General features: G+C 43.5%; 1 protein-coding gene across 1 annotated transcript; it reads right to left on the bottom strand.

Annotated features, from left to right (window-relative positions):
- Positions 1-5,703: 5,703 nt before the first annotated feature.
- Positions 5,704-14,617, bottom strand: LOC136641418 (neuropeptide Y receptor type 2-like). Its single transcript, XM_066617194.1, has 2 exons — positions 14,366-14,617; positions 5,704-7,463 (listed from the first exon to the last, which is right to left on the bottom strand). The coding sequence occupies exon 2, from the start codon at positions 7,382-7,384 to the stop codon at positions 6,218-6,220; it is 1,167 nt and encodes a 388-aa protein (XP_066473291.1). The 5' UTR covers positions 7,385-7,463; positions 14,366-14,617; the 3' UTR covers positions 5,704-6,217.
- Positions 14,618-16,726: the final 2,109 nt, after the last annotated feature.

The raw sequence follows: 16,726 nt of genomic DNA, 5'->3' as shown, positions 1-16,726 counted from the left end.
GATATGCAGTGGGGCCCTACTGAGGTATGGACCTTGGCAAGTGCTTGACAGCACCAGTCCCTGACGCCAGTCTTTTTTGTAAACCTCTCCTCCACTGACGAATGCATGAGGACTCCTCTTCGGCTGCTCAGAGCTGAGGGAAATGCACTTTGTATCTGCTGATGGGAACTGTACTGATAGTCTAACTTTATATGTTCCAGGACTGAGCCAAATGAGTGAATGTCTGTCTTTCTCTCCATCTTTCCTTTAATTAAGAGGTATGTCAAGTCTTATTTCAGAATTTGGGTGAATTTGTTTCCACGTGGCTGAGCACAGGCTTCAAATGACACAAGTGACAAGCTGGTGAGATTGCGGTGGCAATCAAGCCTCTTTTGATGGCAAAGTTAAAAATATGCTTCTCCTGCTGACACAGCCACACAAATTGGGGGAGGGGGGTTAGTATAGTCTATTTTGTGTATCTTTTTGTTTCATGAATCCAGTCAAAAGGTTGTGCATTGGCACACGAGGGGGCTTAAAGACTCTTTCTATTTGTTATCTTAAACATGAAACTGGAATTGCATTAAAAATCAGGCATTAGCCAAGAATCCTCCAGTGCTGTTACTGTCATTTTATCTCAATGCAACCTTTGCCATTTGCCCTGCTTCTCTTAAATTTTGGAGGAATTTAAATTTCATCAGTCTTACTGCAAGTTCTGACTTGTCCCAGACATTCAGCAGCCCTGTTTTTGGAGGACAGGATATTCCATCATGTTCATCCCACCCCTCAGTTTCATACCACACAGGATTCTTTCTCAAGAGACATATTTCTGGTTACTATAAAATAGACACATTAACTACATGTTATGTATGTAAGTTACCCACTGTATAACGTACAATACACTGCTTTTTGCAATATAATAGTTTTTAATATATTGGAGAGCCAAAGAGCCACACTCCCCCATCTCCCGAAGTCTTAGATGGCATATCTACATTTCTGAAGATCATCATCTTCTCATTCTGCCTGTCTCTCGGCTCCCCTTCATTTTCTGCCATGCCAACAGCAGCTGACAGCATTACTTAACTGAACAATTAACTTTATTGGAAACAAGATTACAGGCATTGCTTAATTCCTCTTCCCCCATCCACTGGATTACCATGCTGGGTTTTCAGTGTGAAGAAGATGGGGCAATGAGATTCTTCGCCATTCACTTCTCCTAGTTCTGGGCAATGGAAATCTAGCACAGGAGATTTCTGAAACTCTGAACTTGAAGTCCCTCAGAAAAGCAGACAGCCGCAATGTCCCTACTGGCATGAGCAGACATGTTTGCATAACTGTGGCCAAAGGGCACTGGGGTATTAAAAAAGGACCACAGTAGATGTGCACACACGTGTGCATTGTGTGCATTGTGCATGATTCCAAGTGGATGCTCTTTTAAAATAAATAAAACTGACTGTTTGGAGGAGGTGCAGTGTCCCCAGTTGGCACCAAGATGCACATGGAAGTGATGCTTCACTTTTTTCCCCTGCACAGTTTGAAAGGTGAAATCTCCCCCACAGCAATTCAAGTCAAGGGCTTCCTTTAGCAAAACTTCACAGCAAAACAAAACAAAAAACAATTAAGCCTTCCTCCTCCTCTCAACCCCCTCCCCCAGTTCCCACCTCCTGGAACCAACCTTCCCACTATGCCTGCTGCCGTCCTTCAGAATGCCTGCTTCTGGATAGCCCTTGAGGTTTTCAGCAAGACGCAGAAGTGGTGAAAAAAGTAAGTCAGAACATATGCACTCTCACAACAGAGTCAGGACTCGGGTCATTTCAAGGCCCAACTCTTTTATTGAGTCACTGGCCTTGAGTCGAGTTGGGGTCAGTGACATCCCTGACTCAAGTCAAGTCGAGTCATCAAAAACAGTGTTTTCGCACAACTCAGGTTGAGTTACCTTGAGTCAAGTGCCCATCCCTGATTCTAAGTTGCTCAGTCCAGCTTTTGGCTTCCTTGGTCACATGGAAATGTGCATGCAAAAGGATGGCACTTTAGTAGTTACTGACAGTAACACAATGTGCAGTGATGGCAAAACAGAAGTTCATTCCAGGTATTCATTACAGACAGCTGTGTGAAATATTCTGTGTGGGGGAAGGTGAGATTAACCTAACACCACACCGCCTATTATGGGCAACCCAATCCTAACTTAATCTCCTTGCAGTGATGCAGCAGTGCCAGCATGGCTTCCACTGTATCCTGTGGGGGATTTTGGACCATTGGAGGCCTCCTCGGGTTAGGGGCACATTTGTTTTCTTGCTGTGGGGTAAGTCCCTGAGGATTGAGTGTGTTAATTCAGACCTTTGCCAGCTCAAAAGCTGGCACAAGTCCATGTTGACCCAGGCCTGGGAAGGGGGTCAAGATTTGGTGTGTGCTGCTGCCACTGAACCTGCCTCCCTCCCTCCCAGGCCTGATCTGCCCTCCTTCCTGCCTTCATCACTGTCCCATTCCACCCACCCCTTCTCCGTTCTGCCTTCTCCCCACCTCATTCCAACTCCCGGTACAGCCTTACCTGCTCTGTCAGGTCTCCAACCAGCTACCAGTGCTTAGGAGGCTTCCCCACCAGCAGCCCAGCAGTGCACACCAGTGGAGGCTGCTTTGCAACTACCATAAAGCAGCAAACACAATATACCTTACAGTACCACCCAGCCAGCGTAGGATTGAGCTGCAAGTTTTGACAAAATTTTTCTGCAGTACTTCATTGGTGGAGTCAATAAAATTGAGACCTTTATTTTACTAAGACTTCCCATTCCTTCAGAAGTATAAAAGAGTATACTTCTAAAGTATAAAGTATAAAATATGTGACAACAGGGTCATGGAACTGGAGAAACTTTAGAAGGGGACCAGATGGAGGGAGGGGCATCTCCTTAAGTGTCCTTTGACATGAAGTAGGAAGAGGATGACACTGTGTGAAAGTACTTAGAATCAAGACAGTCCGTCTTTAGTGTGGCATGGAGTATGTGTTCCCCGCTCCCTTCTGTAACATTTTATGATCTATTAAAAATGTAATTTTTTAGGAGCTGGGAGTCAAATCCTGTATGTATCTTGTTCTCCCAGAACTGAGGTCTAGGGTTTAAAAAATGTGTTTCATAATATGTGACAATTGAACATTTACATATCTCAATACATTTGATCCCATTTGCCAACAAAAAAAATAAAAGAGGAAGGTTCATGTAGTAGCCAGCAATAGCTAAAATTAGTGTTTTATATGTTAAAGTACAGAATTATCAATGTATCTAGGTGACTGTGTGCATAGATATAGTTGCTTGCTTCAGTTTTGGGGGACCCTAAGGCAAAAGCCCTACAAGGCTTCCCCAGTAGTACCCTCCACATACCAGCTACCCTTCCTCCATGGTGCCCTGGGAACTGGACAGCAGATAGATCTTCCTTCATGCCAGCTTCTACAGCAATAGCCGTGGCAGTGAAGGACTCTCACCTATCTGTTGCCCATTTTCGGTTAGGGACACCCAGAATTTGTAAAATTGTGCTGAGGGAAGATGAGGATGAGTCACTGTAGCCACTGGTCCCCACTGCCACCTGGTAAGCTAAGCAAGGCCCAATAGCAAGGCTTACTGGACACAGCAGGCAGCAGCAGCTAATGGTCCTTTTCTTTCCCTCACTATGGGCCCAATCCTATCCAACTTTCCAGCACTGGTGCAGTCACAGTGTAGCCCTGAGGTGAGGGAACAAATGCTTCCTGACCTTGAGGAGGCCTCCATGACTGCCTTCCCACCCCAGGATTCAGTGCATACACTACTGGCATGGCTGCACCGGCACTGGAAAATTGGATAGGATTGAGCCCTCCGTCCTGTATGTCACAGCCCTAAATGCAGCATTGGAGGACTGGGCATCTGGTAACTAAAATGGGACTGGGGGAAGAAGAACAGGCTAGTGCTTCTCCTCCATAATTGCCAGTAAGTGTTCCCAAGGCTTACTGGACAGTGGTAAGGAGCCACAGTGATCTGTGGCTGCCTCGGGATTGGCCAGTCATAGGCCCGAGAGTGGGCATGCCCCGCCAGGCCCCTGAATATTCACTATATTAAGAAAGAGAGGAAAAGGCTCTAATGCTGAAGGAAAAGATACTTCTACAGTATCAGATTTTTGCTCAGAATAACAAAGAGCAGGTACTTTGGTCTAGAGGGCAGAGCCTCTGTTAGCCCGAAGATAACATCAGAAGGTCACCAGTTCGAGGTCACCGGCTGCTCCCTGAACGGCTGAGAATGGCAAGACCTTGAAGCAGCTGACAAGCCCAGCTGAGTGATTCCACCTGCTCTTGGTGTGAGCAAGAAGCGTCTTGGCTGCCCTCCATGTGAGAGATGGAGCTGCTTGTCAGCCTGCGTGGGAGAACTGGAGGCCAGAAGTGAGACCAAACCAGGAAGATACATTCTGAAATGTTGTTGGTTCTTGAAAGAGAGAACCTCTATGATTGTAAAAATCCCCTTGAGGGATTTAGAAATGCCTACCTATGTAAACCGCCTTGAATAAAGTCAGAGGAGTAATCCAATGACCAGAAAGGCGGTATATAAATACCTAGTTGTTGTTGTTGTTGTTGTTTTATTATTATTATTATTATTACTTCATGAACATTGACATTGTGACATATTTTGACATTGTTTCATCCAGAAAATGGTCACAGTGACTGATCTTGGGATGCAGTGTAGATTTAGGGCCCTATCCTATCCAACTTTCCAGCACTGGTGCAGCCACAGTGCAGTCCTGAGGTAAGGGAACAATGTTCCCATTCCTTGAGGAGGTCTCTGTGACTGCCACCCCACCGCAGGATAGCCATTGGCATAGCTACACCAGCACTGGAAAATTGGATAGGATTGGGTCCTTAACTTTCTCACAGTGGCATAGCTAAGGGGGTGCAGGGGGTAGCAGTTGCACTGGGCATCAAACTTTAAGGGGGCAACAAGCTGAGCTTGACACTAGTGACCAAAATTGTGAAAATCTTGGTATATATGAATAATACCATCACGTTATATATCATTGGAAAGGTAATTTAATGCAGAATGCAATGAAACAAACTGCATTGGAATATTTGTATTCTATCAAAAGTTATGGCCAATTAACCAGAAAATGAAAACACAACTGCCTTATAGAACAAAAAGTGGATTTGCTTAACTCCAAACTGACCTATGAGACTGATTGTTCTGAATGCCAATGAGATGTTATTATGATACAGCATAGGACCAATAACTTTTTATTTATTTACTTAATTAATTAAATTTGATTTTGTCATGGAGGGCGAGCTACAAAATCTTCTTTGACCCCAGGCAGCAGATAGATGCCTTAGCTATGCCACTGACCGGAGAGAGGCAGCAGAGCAAGTGGGTGGTGAGCTGCTGGGGGGAGCTGGTGGGTTCCAATTTTTTAAAAGCCCAGGCGTGACAGCACTTCCGGTTGTGACATCACTTCTGGGGCAACATTTTGAGCTTGGCACTGGGCTACACGATCATTAGCTATGCCACTGCTTTCTCACCATACTAATTTTGCTAGTAGCAAGAAGGAAACCTGCCCATCCAGACACATCCTAATAGCGCCACTCACTGCTAGAGAGACAAATGAAGACTTGAGATGCTGGCCTTCCATACAGTGGTTTGAAAACTTAGGATTTGGTATTTTGAATGAGAGCTGCTACAGAATCAATGTATTGCATACCTCCTTGTGCCTAATCAAGAGTTGCCCATATAATAACAATGGTTGAGTCTTAAAGGTTGGGGTGGGTAGGTGGGAATGAAATGATATGACTATTCCAAAGAACAAGCCAGTTAGAAGAATATACAGTGAATTTTAATGCATACCATACTATCCTGTGGTTTTTAAGTACTGGTGCTGATACTTTCCTTTTCACTGGATGTCTGAAAATAACCCTGTCCAGTGATTTCTGCAGCATAAAATAACAGTGGAATCAAATTGTATCATATCTCTTAAATGACAGCATCTTGTGTGCGCAACATGTTTTCTGCTCCTTATGTGAAGCAACAGGGAACTCGAGGCAAGGATTAATCACTTGTTTCATGCAACAGAATGGGCAGTACATGAGGTTATTTGTTTTAGACAGATACACACAGTGGTCCCATTTGGCTATGGTAGCGACAGCGTTTTGGCAACACAACACATTTTTATTTTTAGAAAAGACTCCTGTTTTAGGTGGACACCATCAAGGCTCCAGCCCCGTTATGAGGATACAGTAGCCTGTGTACTAAACCTGTGTTGGTAGCTGTCCATTGCCAACTGACTGCTTGATGCTCCCATTCACAGTGGTGGCTCTGCAAGTATAGGACCGTCCTCGGATTGATCCCTCTGTATACAGTCTCTCCGGCTTATTCTGGCAGCGGAAGAACATGAGGAAGCCATTTCGATAGTTCTTATTCATCCAGCCATAGAGCAAAGGATTTGCAAAAGTGGAGCACATGGCCACCACATGGAAAACTGTGTAAAGGAGTTTATACTCATGAAAGATGAGCACTAGATCTAAGTCGATGGCAAGCTGGAAAATATGGAAGGGAAGCCAAGAAACAGCAAACACCACCACCACCATCACTAGCATCTTTGTGGTCTTTCTTCTGCGGCATTGGCTGTCATTCCGAGAAGAGGGATTGATATGGCTTTTCAGCTTGAACCATATCCTGATGTAGGCATAACAGATGATGGAAAGAGGGAGAACATACTGCAAGATAAGCATGGATAAACTATATATGGTGGCATCTCTGCTTTCCGAAGGCCATTTCTCAGAACAGACTGCTATTCTGAGATTGATGGTTGGAATGTCTTCATATCGGTATTCTCGAAAGATTGCCAGTGGGCTGGCTAAGACAGCAGCAATCAACCATGTAATAGCTATGATGGCGAAGCTGATCTTCTTGGATATCCTGCTATCTAAGTGGAAGACGATGCACCGGTACCTGTCCAGAGCAATCACGGTTAAGGTGAGGACAGACACATGAACACTTAAAGCTTGAGCATAGGAGACCAGGTGACAAAGCACAGCCCCAAATTTCCACTCATCTAGCAGAGTGTAGGCCAAGGTGAAGGGCAAGCAGAGTGTGTCCACCATTAAGTCTGCCAGAGCCAGGTTTGCTATGAAAAAATTGGTCACAGTCCTCATGGTTTTGTATCTCACAATCATATAGATGACTAAGGAGTTGCCAATGAACCCCAGCAGGATGATGAGCAAGTAGGCTGCTATCAGGATGATCTGCACCCCTAAGATCTTGGTGCTGTCCATCATAACTGGATAATTACTGGATTCTTGGAGTCCATGGCTAGGGGTGACAAGACCTTTGGTGTGCCAGCCAAATGGTCGCTTTTTATTGACCATGAGCTCTTCCAGGATGGCAGTGCTGTTGGTTTGATCAAGTGGCCCCATGTCGCTTAAAAACAATTTCTTTTTCTTTTCTTTTTAATTGCCTTTGGGCTGAAGGTTTGGATAAAGTTTGCAACTTTGCCTGTGGATATGGAAACAAGCACAAATGTTTGTAAAAAGAAGCCAAAAGGATGACATTTCAGGCAAGAGAGAATAATCTAATATTTCAAGTTATGGTGACATATCTAGGATGGCCTTTCAAATTAACCCTCACCCTTAAACTCCTGCCACCCCTCATTCACATTAGTGTCATACTTTCATGGTTTCCATACCCAGTTGCCAGGGTCACTCAGGAAATAATGGCTGATCCATTTAGACCCTATTTTATATGCATGATAAAATTAATAGCAACCAGACACCTAAAAGGCCAGCCCCAATTGAATTATTTATTTATTTGTTCAGCAAATCCTATTTGTCTAAAACCGAATGGTTAACAAGACCCCTCCAAATGCCATGCTGATGCAATCAGATAAACCAGATTTCTGCTTAGCTATTAGCAATAGCCAGCCCCTGGTCTGCCGTCTGCCTCTTGTGGTCTCTTGTGACCTTGGTTATATTTTTCAGAACAATTAAATTTGAGTGAAGGATGGAGAAGATAAATGTATAAACAATAACGGCCGTGGGAGAAGACAGTATCTGTGATAGTTTCACCCAGGACTGTAGCTCAGGCTGCAGTGCTGTGTACATGCATACTGGGTATAAGTTCCAATTAAGTTCATTGGAACTTATTCATTGAATGAATGCAGGGGGGCTTGCTTCTGAATAAACATGCCTAAGATCAACCTATCCAAGTTATTCAGTAGAACAGGGGTATCAAACATCAGGTCTGGGAGCTTCATCGGGACTTTCAGGAGTCCTCAATTACAGCACGCCTCACAGAACCTCTAGCCATCTTCAGGGCAAGGAAGCTATAAACCACTCTATGACAGTACTGTTAGCTATGAGGGCAGGTAGGAAGACACACACAGTGGAGGAAGCTAGGGGACTTGTCCAGCTTGCATAACTTGAGAATGAAATTGCACTGTTAGTGATGTGCAATCAAGTGTAGTGCATGAATGTGCAAAGTAGCCCAAAGGTACCACATAATAAGGTTATCTTTCCTTTCTACCACTAGATACAGCTTCTAATTTATATCTTCCAATAAATGTCATCTCCAGTGAATATCAGTGCAGTGTCTTGAAGTTCCAAGTGATAATTCAATAATCATATAGCATATCTAGCCTTGGGATTTCCTAAACTCTTATTCTGAGCATTCTATCTTAGCTTGAAGAAAGTTTATGTGAAGCCAAAAACGTGATTATTGTGGCTTTGCATTTTTCCTAAGCAACTCAATTTAATGCACTCAAAAGAAGCTGCTACACATTTCCCCTGCTATACTCCTCCAAAACCACACTGTGAACTTTCTCCTTGAAATCAGTGGGACTGCTTGTGAAGAAGTGGTTTGAAAATAGTAGTTGTAAGAAGGTTGGTATGCAAATGTGATTAACTTGGTTCCTGCTGTAGTATCTATTCTGAGGATCAAACAGCCACCCCCTTACCCTGTGAAATGCATGCAGTGATTTAAGTTAGTTCCTTAAACAAATGGAGAAAAATCATGGCTGACCAGACAGTGACAGAGTCTAGGGTTCTGCCATAAAAAGTGTCTGTGCGTTCATGTATCTGTGAAATAATGTTCATAACACTTCTTGGGAGCTGCTACAGGAATTCAGCATGCTTGACAACAAAGTTGTGCTGCTTGGAATGACCAAGGAAGAGAGTGCTTCATTTAGATTAGTTCCAAATGCTTCCTCCACTTCTTCTGTTCCTTGATTTTTTTAAGCCATTTCTGCCCAATGTTTAATATACACAACAGGAATCAAATGTATACACCTGTGGGCTGGGTGGAAATGGGTTAAATTGCCTAACAGACACTGGCACCAATGGGTGAATCTGGGATGATAAGGTCTGAAGCAAGTGTTTTGTGATGTCCACAGAGACACTTCATTTAAAACTTAACCCCACCTGGAGCATTGACAGACTGCCCCGCTATGCTATAGCATGCAGCTATGCCATGGAGGCTGTGCTGCATGCTATGGTGGTGAACAGAAGGTAAAACAGGCAAAACAGGAAGTAAATACATGGTTACTTCGCTCCATATAGGTCTTTGAGACTCCTCCAACCCATGCCAGCATTCCAGGGCAGTGATACAGAAGTTGAATTCATCATGCACAATGGCCACCAGAACCACCCCTCCCTCCCTCAACATACCCCTGGTTCCTCCCCTGGAACAGCCTGATCCTCCCCCATCTATGGCCCAGGTATCAGTAGCGGCTATTTGCTTTGGTCATGAATGCATATGGTTGCCAGCCATTCACGTTGGCGGCCCCACTCTGCATGTCATTGTTGTGGCCGCTGGGCCAGCTAATCAGGCCTTTGACTGACAGAGGGTGCAATCCTAACCCAATTTCCAGCACCGACATAAGGGTAATGCAACTTCGAGGTAAGAGAACAAACATTGCCATACCTTGAGGAGGCCTCCGTGACTGCCCCCTCCCCAACTGCAGAATGCAGCACATGCCCTACCAGCACAGTTATGCCAGTGCTGGAAAGTTGGTTAGGATGGCGCCCAGAATGTATGTTCCATCAGCAGAAGGTCTGGATAAGATTGGGCCTTGAGTCTCCAAAAGATTATGACTCAATATAATTGTTAGCATTCCAGGTGTCATAGGTCTCTGTTGATTTTGCTACATCGGTAAGCAGAACCTACAGAGTCCCTCTGTAGATGCTACATAGGTGTCCCTTTGTAGGTTTATTTGCTTCTCAGTGAACCATTGTGTTGTGCTTGCAACAATGATGCCACTGCTCCATGCCTCAGCTTGCCTCAACCCTGCATTTGTTTTGTGGGCTTGAACTCTCTTTTAACTAGAATTGTAACTCCCTCTGCTTTATTTTTTGTGGGTGAGAGGGAAGTCACAGAAGTGAACTTGAATACATTTTCTCAAAGTTCTTTTATATGAAAATATGGTTAGTATATTCATTACTTTTAGAATTAGTTGACAAAGTCTGAATGATAATTTATAGTAGACTTTAAACCTATCTGATTACTCTTTTTCTTTTCTGTGCATCTGTTTGTTGACAGGAATAAAGCGGGCCATTTATGACCACATTAATTCAGGTTTTGTTTTCTACCTGTTACCCAACAATAGCTTGCTAATGGGGACATTTTAATTTGGTGTCCCAGAGCTTTTATAATTACTTGTTAATATTTGACATATCTCGTGCAGCCCTGTTCTGTGGATTATGTTAATTTGCAAATAGCAGGTCTTACCTAAAATTGCTTCCTGTAATGATACTCAAAGACAGGAGAGAAATAATAATACATAAGGGGCTGAAAAATGAGGAAGAGGTGCAGGAAAATCTCTCTGGAGACAGAAGGAAGAACAGAGCACCTTAATTAAAATCTTTTTCCTCTAAGCAGTGAGTTTTATTGCCTCCTGCTAGTGAAATGGGAGGACCACGGATTGGATCTTCAAACAAAACAGAAAAAAAACAAAAGCTGCACGCATAGTGATGACCCTCTACAAGCACAATTATCATTAGTCAAAGACTGAAAATTAAGGGACTCAGAAACACCAGCCTCCTTTCTCTGGTTCAAATAGGATTATCATGAGATGGAAACTGTTTCTATTACCGACTTGGATGAGCATGAGGAATGAGGGGAATACAAATAAGTCCTACATTTTCATCTCCCTACTCACGATCCTTCCTCCAGTTCTTTTGCTGCTTCCTAATAACAGCTTGCATCTACCTTTTGCTTCTACAGTCAAGGAGGATGAGCTTTAAATCATTGCAAAGTCCTCCCAGTATTTTTGTCAAATTAAATATTTAGACGAGAAGGCTTCCCTCCCTTTCCTTGTTCCCTCTGTGTAATTACTTAAGGTTCTGTCTCAGTCGTAACTAATTTGCTTTTGTTACCTCAGTGCTCTGCCCTTAATGACTGTTTGGTCCATTTCTGCTTGTTTCCCTCCCCCTAGGGATGCTGGTTTGTTTAAAAAAATTTTTTTTAAATATTTCATTGTAAAGAGGGAGGGAATGCCAGATATGGTTTATTGGTTAAGGATAACTTTCTACGTCTGAGAAGAGAGTAATTATCTTAAATTCTGGAGTCTTTCTGTGGTACATTGGTAAAAGTGACTGCCAGAGATGGATCACTAGAGAAGGTACAAGCAAGAGAGGGGGGAAAATAATTCTCTCTGCCCTGTTCTATAGGTACTTTGTTTCCTTTGTAATTCAGAATTTCCAAGTGAAGAATGGGATTGTATAAAAATGCTTTGCACTTCTGAGGGGGAGGTAAAAGTATTTTTCACATACTATAATATGATTGGATACTTTTCAGTTGTAATCAGAGTGCAACTCCACTTTGTACACTTAACAGTGCGTGTAAGCTCTATCCTCTTCTTCACTGGGGGTTTCATGCCTTGTACCCACAAGGGTTCAAAGGAAACAAAGGTGAATACTAGTGATTTGACCAGGGTCACACACCAAAAGAACAGAACATTTAAGGGTGCTTCTTGATGGAAGTAATTTTGAGAGTATCACTGCAAGTAACATAGAACTGAGAACTAGGTCAGTTCCTTTAATTGAATGACCCCTACTTGTCTAAATTGCAGATCAAAGGATTATCAGGGTCAGGATGGACAGCACATTTCAAACAGGAGGACTGGGTTGCAATCTGTTGTTTTGAATCATGCACAACTTTGAACCTCATATCCAGTACTGCGTTCTGCACTTAGTTTTGTGCTAAATCGCTCAACCGTTAGTGCACCGGGCTGTTGTCTGATCATGGCCTGACACTTTCTATATAATTCCTTTCTTTCAAGAGTTCAAGAGTTAAATATCTCCAAGGGGAGGGGAGAGGCTTTTGGAAGTCAGAATACTATCCTGATCATGAGAGACCCCGAGTATTGCCACATGCAGCCAGAAGGGGGCAATCACATATATGACATGTGCAGCTATGTTGCTTTTTGAGTATTACAACAAATCTGGTGTGAGATAGATAAAAGGATCTCCTGCGCATCCACCTCTGTCATCCCCAGTCATCTTTCTTTTCAAAATTCCTGCAGCTCTTCCAAGTTAAGCATCTGACTCTGGGGATGAGTAAAAACAGCTGTTCATCATAATGGATGAAAATGTTGGACAGTGGAAAATTAGAGATGATTCACAAAGCTGGAAGTTAAATGAACAGCCTGAAACTTCAGTGCCATCTTCATGCCACTCCTCAAAGCCTAGAACACCTTTCATGCTCAGAAAGGCAAAGGCCCTATGCTTGAAATGAAAGAGAACACTCATACTTCTGGATCATAAAGCCAAGAAAGCGGACTGCTCAGCCTTCTAGCATATTCATGACTGGGCATGACTGCCTACTGGTGTAGAAGAGCCACTCCAATCCAAGCATGTCCATGTGAACAAGCCTTTTTCTCATGGACTCTATTTAGATGTTTGTGAAACATCTAGGAAGTCATACTGGGCAGTCCTAAGCATATTTCTTCATGGAATAATGGGATGCACCTCCCAGCTGGCAGGCATAGGATTGCGCTGGAGTCAAAACAAATCAGATGTTCTGTGGAGACACTCAATGCAAATTCACAAGGTGTCTGGAAGAGCCATGGCAAGACAAAATCTGAGTAGCTTAATTAGATGGCTCATTTGTGGAAGATCCCCTTTTCATACCCAGAGTGGTGATGCACGAGTTTTCCATACATTCATAAAAATATTTTTAAAAACCTGAGTTGGACCAGTGAATCACTTTCTTTTCCAGGAATAAATCAAGAATGATCCCTGCAGAGGCGTTCTGACACTTGGTTTAAAAAAAGGAGTACAGTACTAGGAGAGTGATGGAAGAGGAGAAAAGAACAGAGTAGAGGAGGAAATATTATAGAGGTGGAGGGTCTGTCCAAATTGCACTTCCTGACATAAGAGTCCCCAGCAGTGGCTCCACTCTGTGGATTTGGACTGCTGTGTTTCAGGGCTCAACTGCACTTGCAGAAGCAGATTCCTGAGGCTGGCAGAGAGTGCCAAATGATCAAGAACGGACCCACTTGTTTAGTTCTGCTTGTGTTCGAGATTGAGAACGAGAGCAAGGTAATATGTGGGTAAGTATGTGATACAGGCTGGCAACAAGTTGGCAACTGAGCATCCCAATGTGCACCAGCAATGACAATAAGCAAGAATCTTGTCCTTCACTCTGAAAATCCAATCTCTGTGGCTAAAGCCACAAGCATGGCTTCTGACAACTAGCTAGGTAACTGCTGAAACTACTAAAACTGACTTCTGATTGTTTTACAAAAGCTGCATAGAAAGCAGGGGAGCAGAGTTTTCCAGAGTTACTGTTTTGGGGCTTTTTGGAGGCAACGAGAAGACAATTCTGCTCTGCAGTGACCCTTTCCAAACCTTTCTCTGTCCTCAGCATCTTGTATCCCAAGCTCCCAGTTCCAGCCTCATCTCCCAAACATCTTGAAACAACTAGCAGCATTGTTTGCACATGTCTCTGCACATGTCTCTGTACCACTGACACCCAAAGCTGGTGTCAGACAATTGCCTTTTCAGAGAGATGAAGGTGACATGAAGCATCATTTCCATGGGATGCAGCTCACCCCCCCCCATTGTTTCCATTCATAGGTTTTGCATGTTTTCATAGTGCTGCATAAACCTGCTTGACCTGGGATGACAGTAGGACAAAAGAGATAAGTGCATATGCACTACCACAGGAAACAAAGCTTTCCTCTTACCACTTTCAACTCCCTTCAAAACTATAATCTATCTACAGCCTAAAATTAGCTGCAAAAACACTGCTTTATAAATGATGGCAGAAGTGAAATATGCCGAAGCTCAGGCACACACACACAAGGAACACAAGCTTTCCCCAAACCTCCCAGTAAATGAAAAAGCAGTTTCCCCCCCTCTAACTGTCCTTGCTGGACAATGAAATAAAAGAAAGCCACTTACCTGACGTTACTGTTTCATGGCTATGCTGATCCCAGCTCTTTGTTTATTTTGTTCCACTCTTCTTCTTACACCTTGCGAGATCAACTTGAAGTGCCCAAGAGAGAAGCACTTTGTTGAAGTAACTCTTCTGGAGAAAGCCCCCCAAATTCACAGTGATGCCCCTGGAACCTGCCTCATCCTTGAGTGGAGTTGACAAGCCAGGCTCCAGTCTCTGAAAGTGACTGACAGATTCTAGCCCACCCAGCTGGATGCTCCATTAGATACTGAATGAGAGACACTGAGAGGGAGAGGGGAAGGTGTTTAGCAAACAGCAAAGCACAGTGAGAGAGGGAGCCAGTGGCTGCTGCTGCTCGTGCATTGTTCAGCCACTGCGGGGCTTCTTACATAGCTGAAATGTCCTGTGATGATCCTCCTGGATTGCCTCCCAATGAAATATAGGTTACAGGCAGCATGATGATCAACGTCTACAGCTGTATCTAGGGATTCAATGCTATGTTTCCTTCTGGCACTGAGCTGCTGGAGAGCCCTGGGCAAATCACATATTTTCTTTTTGTCATTACTGATGCCTTCTTTTTATGCAGAACAGTGCCTTCGTATTAGAGATGATCTTTTCCTTGGATGTGTCAGCTAGCACATGCAATTTCCATAGCAAAGTGTGCAGGGTGCTCTTCAATATGTATGAAGTGTTTACATCCGAGAGCACCCTTAACACAACTTTTATGTTTAGTATTGTGTTTATTACAACTCTGTACCACTGGTCGCAAATCTCATGGATCCTTTTTGGTGTCATATTGCTCTGATGCTATAATTTGTTGCACACTAACTGAGAATAACTTCCATTGCACTTCTGAGTCTTACATGTATTGAACTGGGATGCAAGCTTGTTAACACAGATGGGTGCTTGGAACAATGTAGTTGCATGTATGGTGGAGAAGACCATGCATATCTTTAAAAAAAAAAGGCTTCTAAGAGCTATTATCATAGCTAACAGAAAAGATGCCAGTCATATGACAATTATATTTTATGCCCTCAAAGGAAATAAATAAAACTGTGTTTCCCAGAAGAAGCACAACCAGCTTGGAATGGAACTAGAAAATGTATAAAAGAGCCAGCTTGTCACCCTTAAAAAAATTTCTAGACAGACAGGCGCGCGCGCACACACACACACACACACACACACACACACACACACACTCATCTTCATTTCTGAGAAACCATTTTCAGAGTAAGGTCAGCACATCGTTGGCATTCTGGGACAGAATTTGAAAATGCCACCAAGTTTGATCTCATGAAATTTCAAGGTGAATTTGAATGCCACTGCTGGGACAAAACATTCAAGGAGTTTGAAGGATGCAAAAAGATAGATTTGTGGTGCAATTCTAATAAGGGCCTGTGCTGGCAGACTACATATTCCAAATTGAAGGCAGGTGCAAAGGGAAGCATGATGGACGATGAGCATAGAGTTCGCCAGCATGAGCTGTCATTTAGACATGAGCTGTGCAGTTAGACTTCCAGCTGGTGTGGCCAGTAGGGACACCAGTTCAAAAGAGGCCCAACAGGTTTTCAGACACTACAACTTGATGAATGCTCAATGGACAACCTAAGAATGAAAAACCTTCATCTGCTTTAGAGAAACAGGAGCCAGCAGACCTTCAAGATGAACTCTCACGCATCTCCAGCTGCAGAGCAACACCTTATAAAGAGGAAACCCCGAAGTGGATTTCTGAACATGCTGAATGCCTGGTGCTAAGTGGATCATTGCTGGAAAATGTGGCAAGGAATATATGCAAGGAGAGGAACCAGATGGTTCGACAGATAAAGGAAAGCACCAGCATGTTCAGAAGACAATGAGCCTTCTGTTTAGCACAGTAGCATCTCTGTTCCAGTCACTTGCAGCTTATAGCCACTTGGAATTTGAGCATATGTAGCTTTCCACAGCTGTACCACAGGCTCTGTAGCATAACGGTACGTTAATTCACTAGCCAAGCTGTACTTGGAGTGCATCAACAGAAAATGTGACCATATGGCTCTATAATAAAGAGTGCCTAGACACGGGCCAGGCCTGTGATCCTCTTTCATTTCTCTGGGCTGTTCTATAGGCTATGCCATAAGAAAGTCCTGAGCAGAAAGATTTTAGGGTTATGATTAAGGATTGTACATTACACATTGCTGACAAGCACTGGTAGCTACACTTTTCACCTGGCAATACCTGGTTTGCACTGCACAGTATCAGTGCTCTGCTTCCACTCGGCTCTTTGGATATAAGCATCTTTCTGCAGATAACTAAATGTCACAGCCCAATTCAACGTAAGTCCCTCCACACCAATGCAGCAGCACCAGCACAGCTTGCATTGCATCCCA

This window comes from Tiliqua scincoides, chromosome 2, assembly GCF_035046505.1.
Source record: "Tiliqua scincoides isolate rTilSci1 chromosome 2, rTilSci1.hap2, whole genome shotgun sequence".
In the NCBI taxonomy this organism is placed as follows: Eukaryota; Metazoa; Chordata; class Lepidosauria; order Squamata; family Scincidae; genus Tiliqua; species Tiliqua scincoides.
This window is presented reverse-complemented; position numbering and strand designations above follow the sequence as displayed.

Excerpts from the sequence above, each read along its gene's own strand:
- LOC136641418 (XM_066617194.1), bottom strand. The coding sequence starts at position 7,384 with ATGGGGCCACTTGATCAAACCAACAGCACTGCCATCCTGGAAGAGCTC.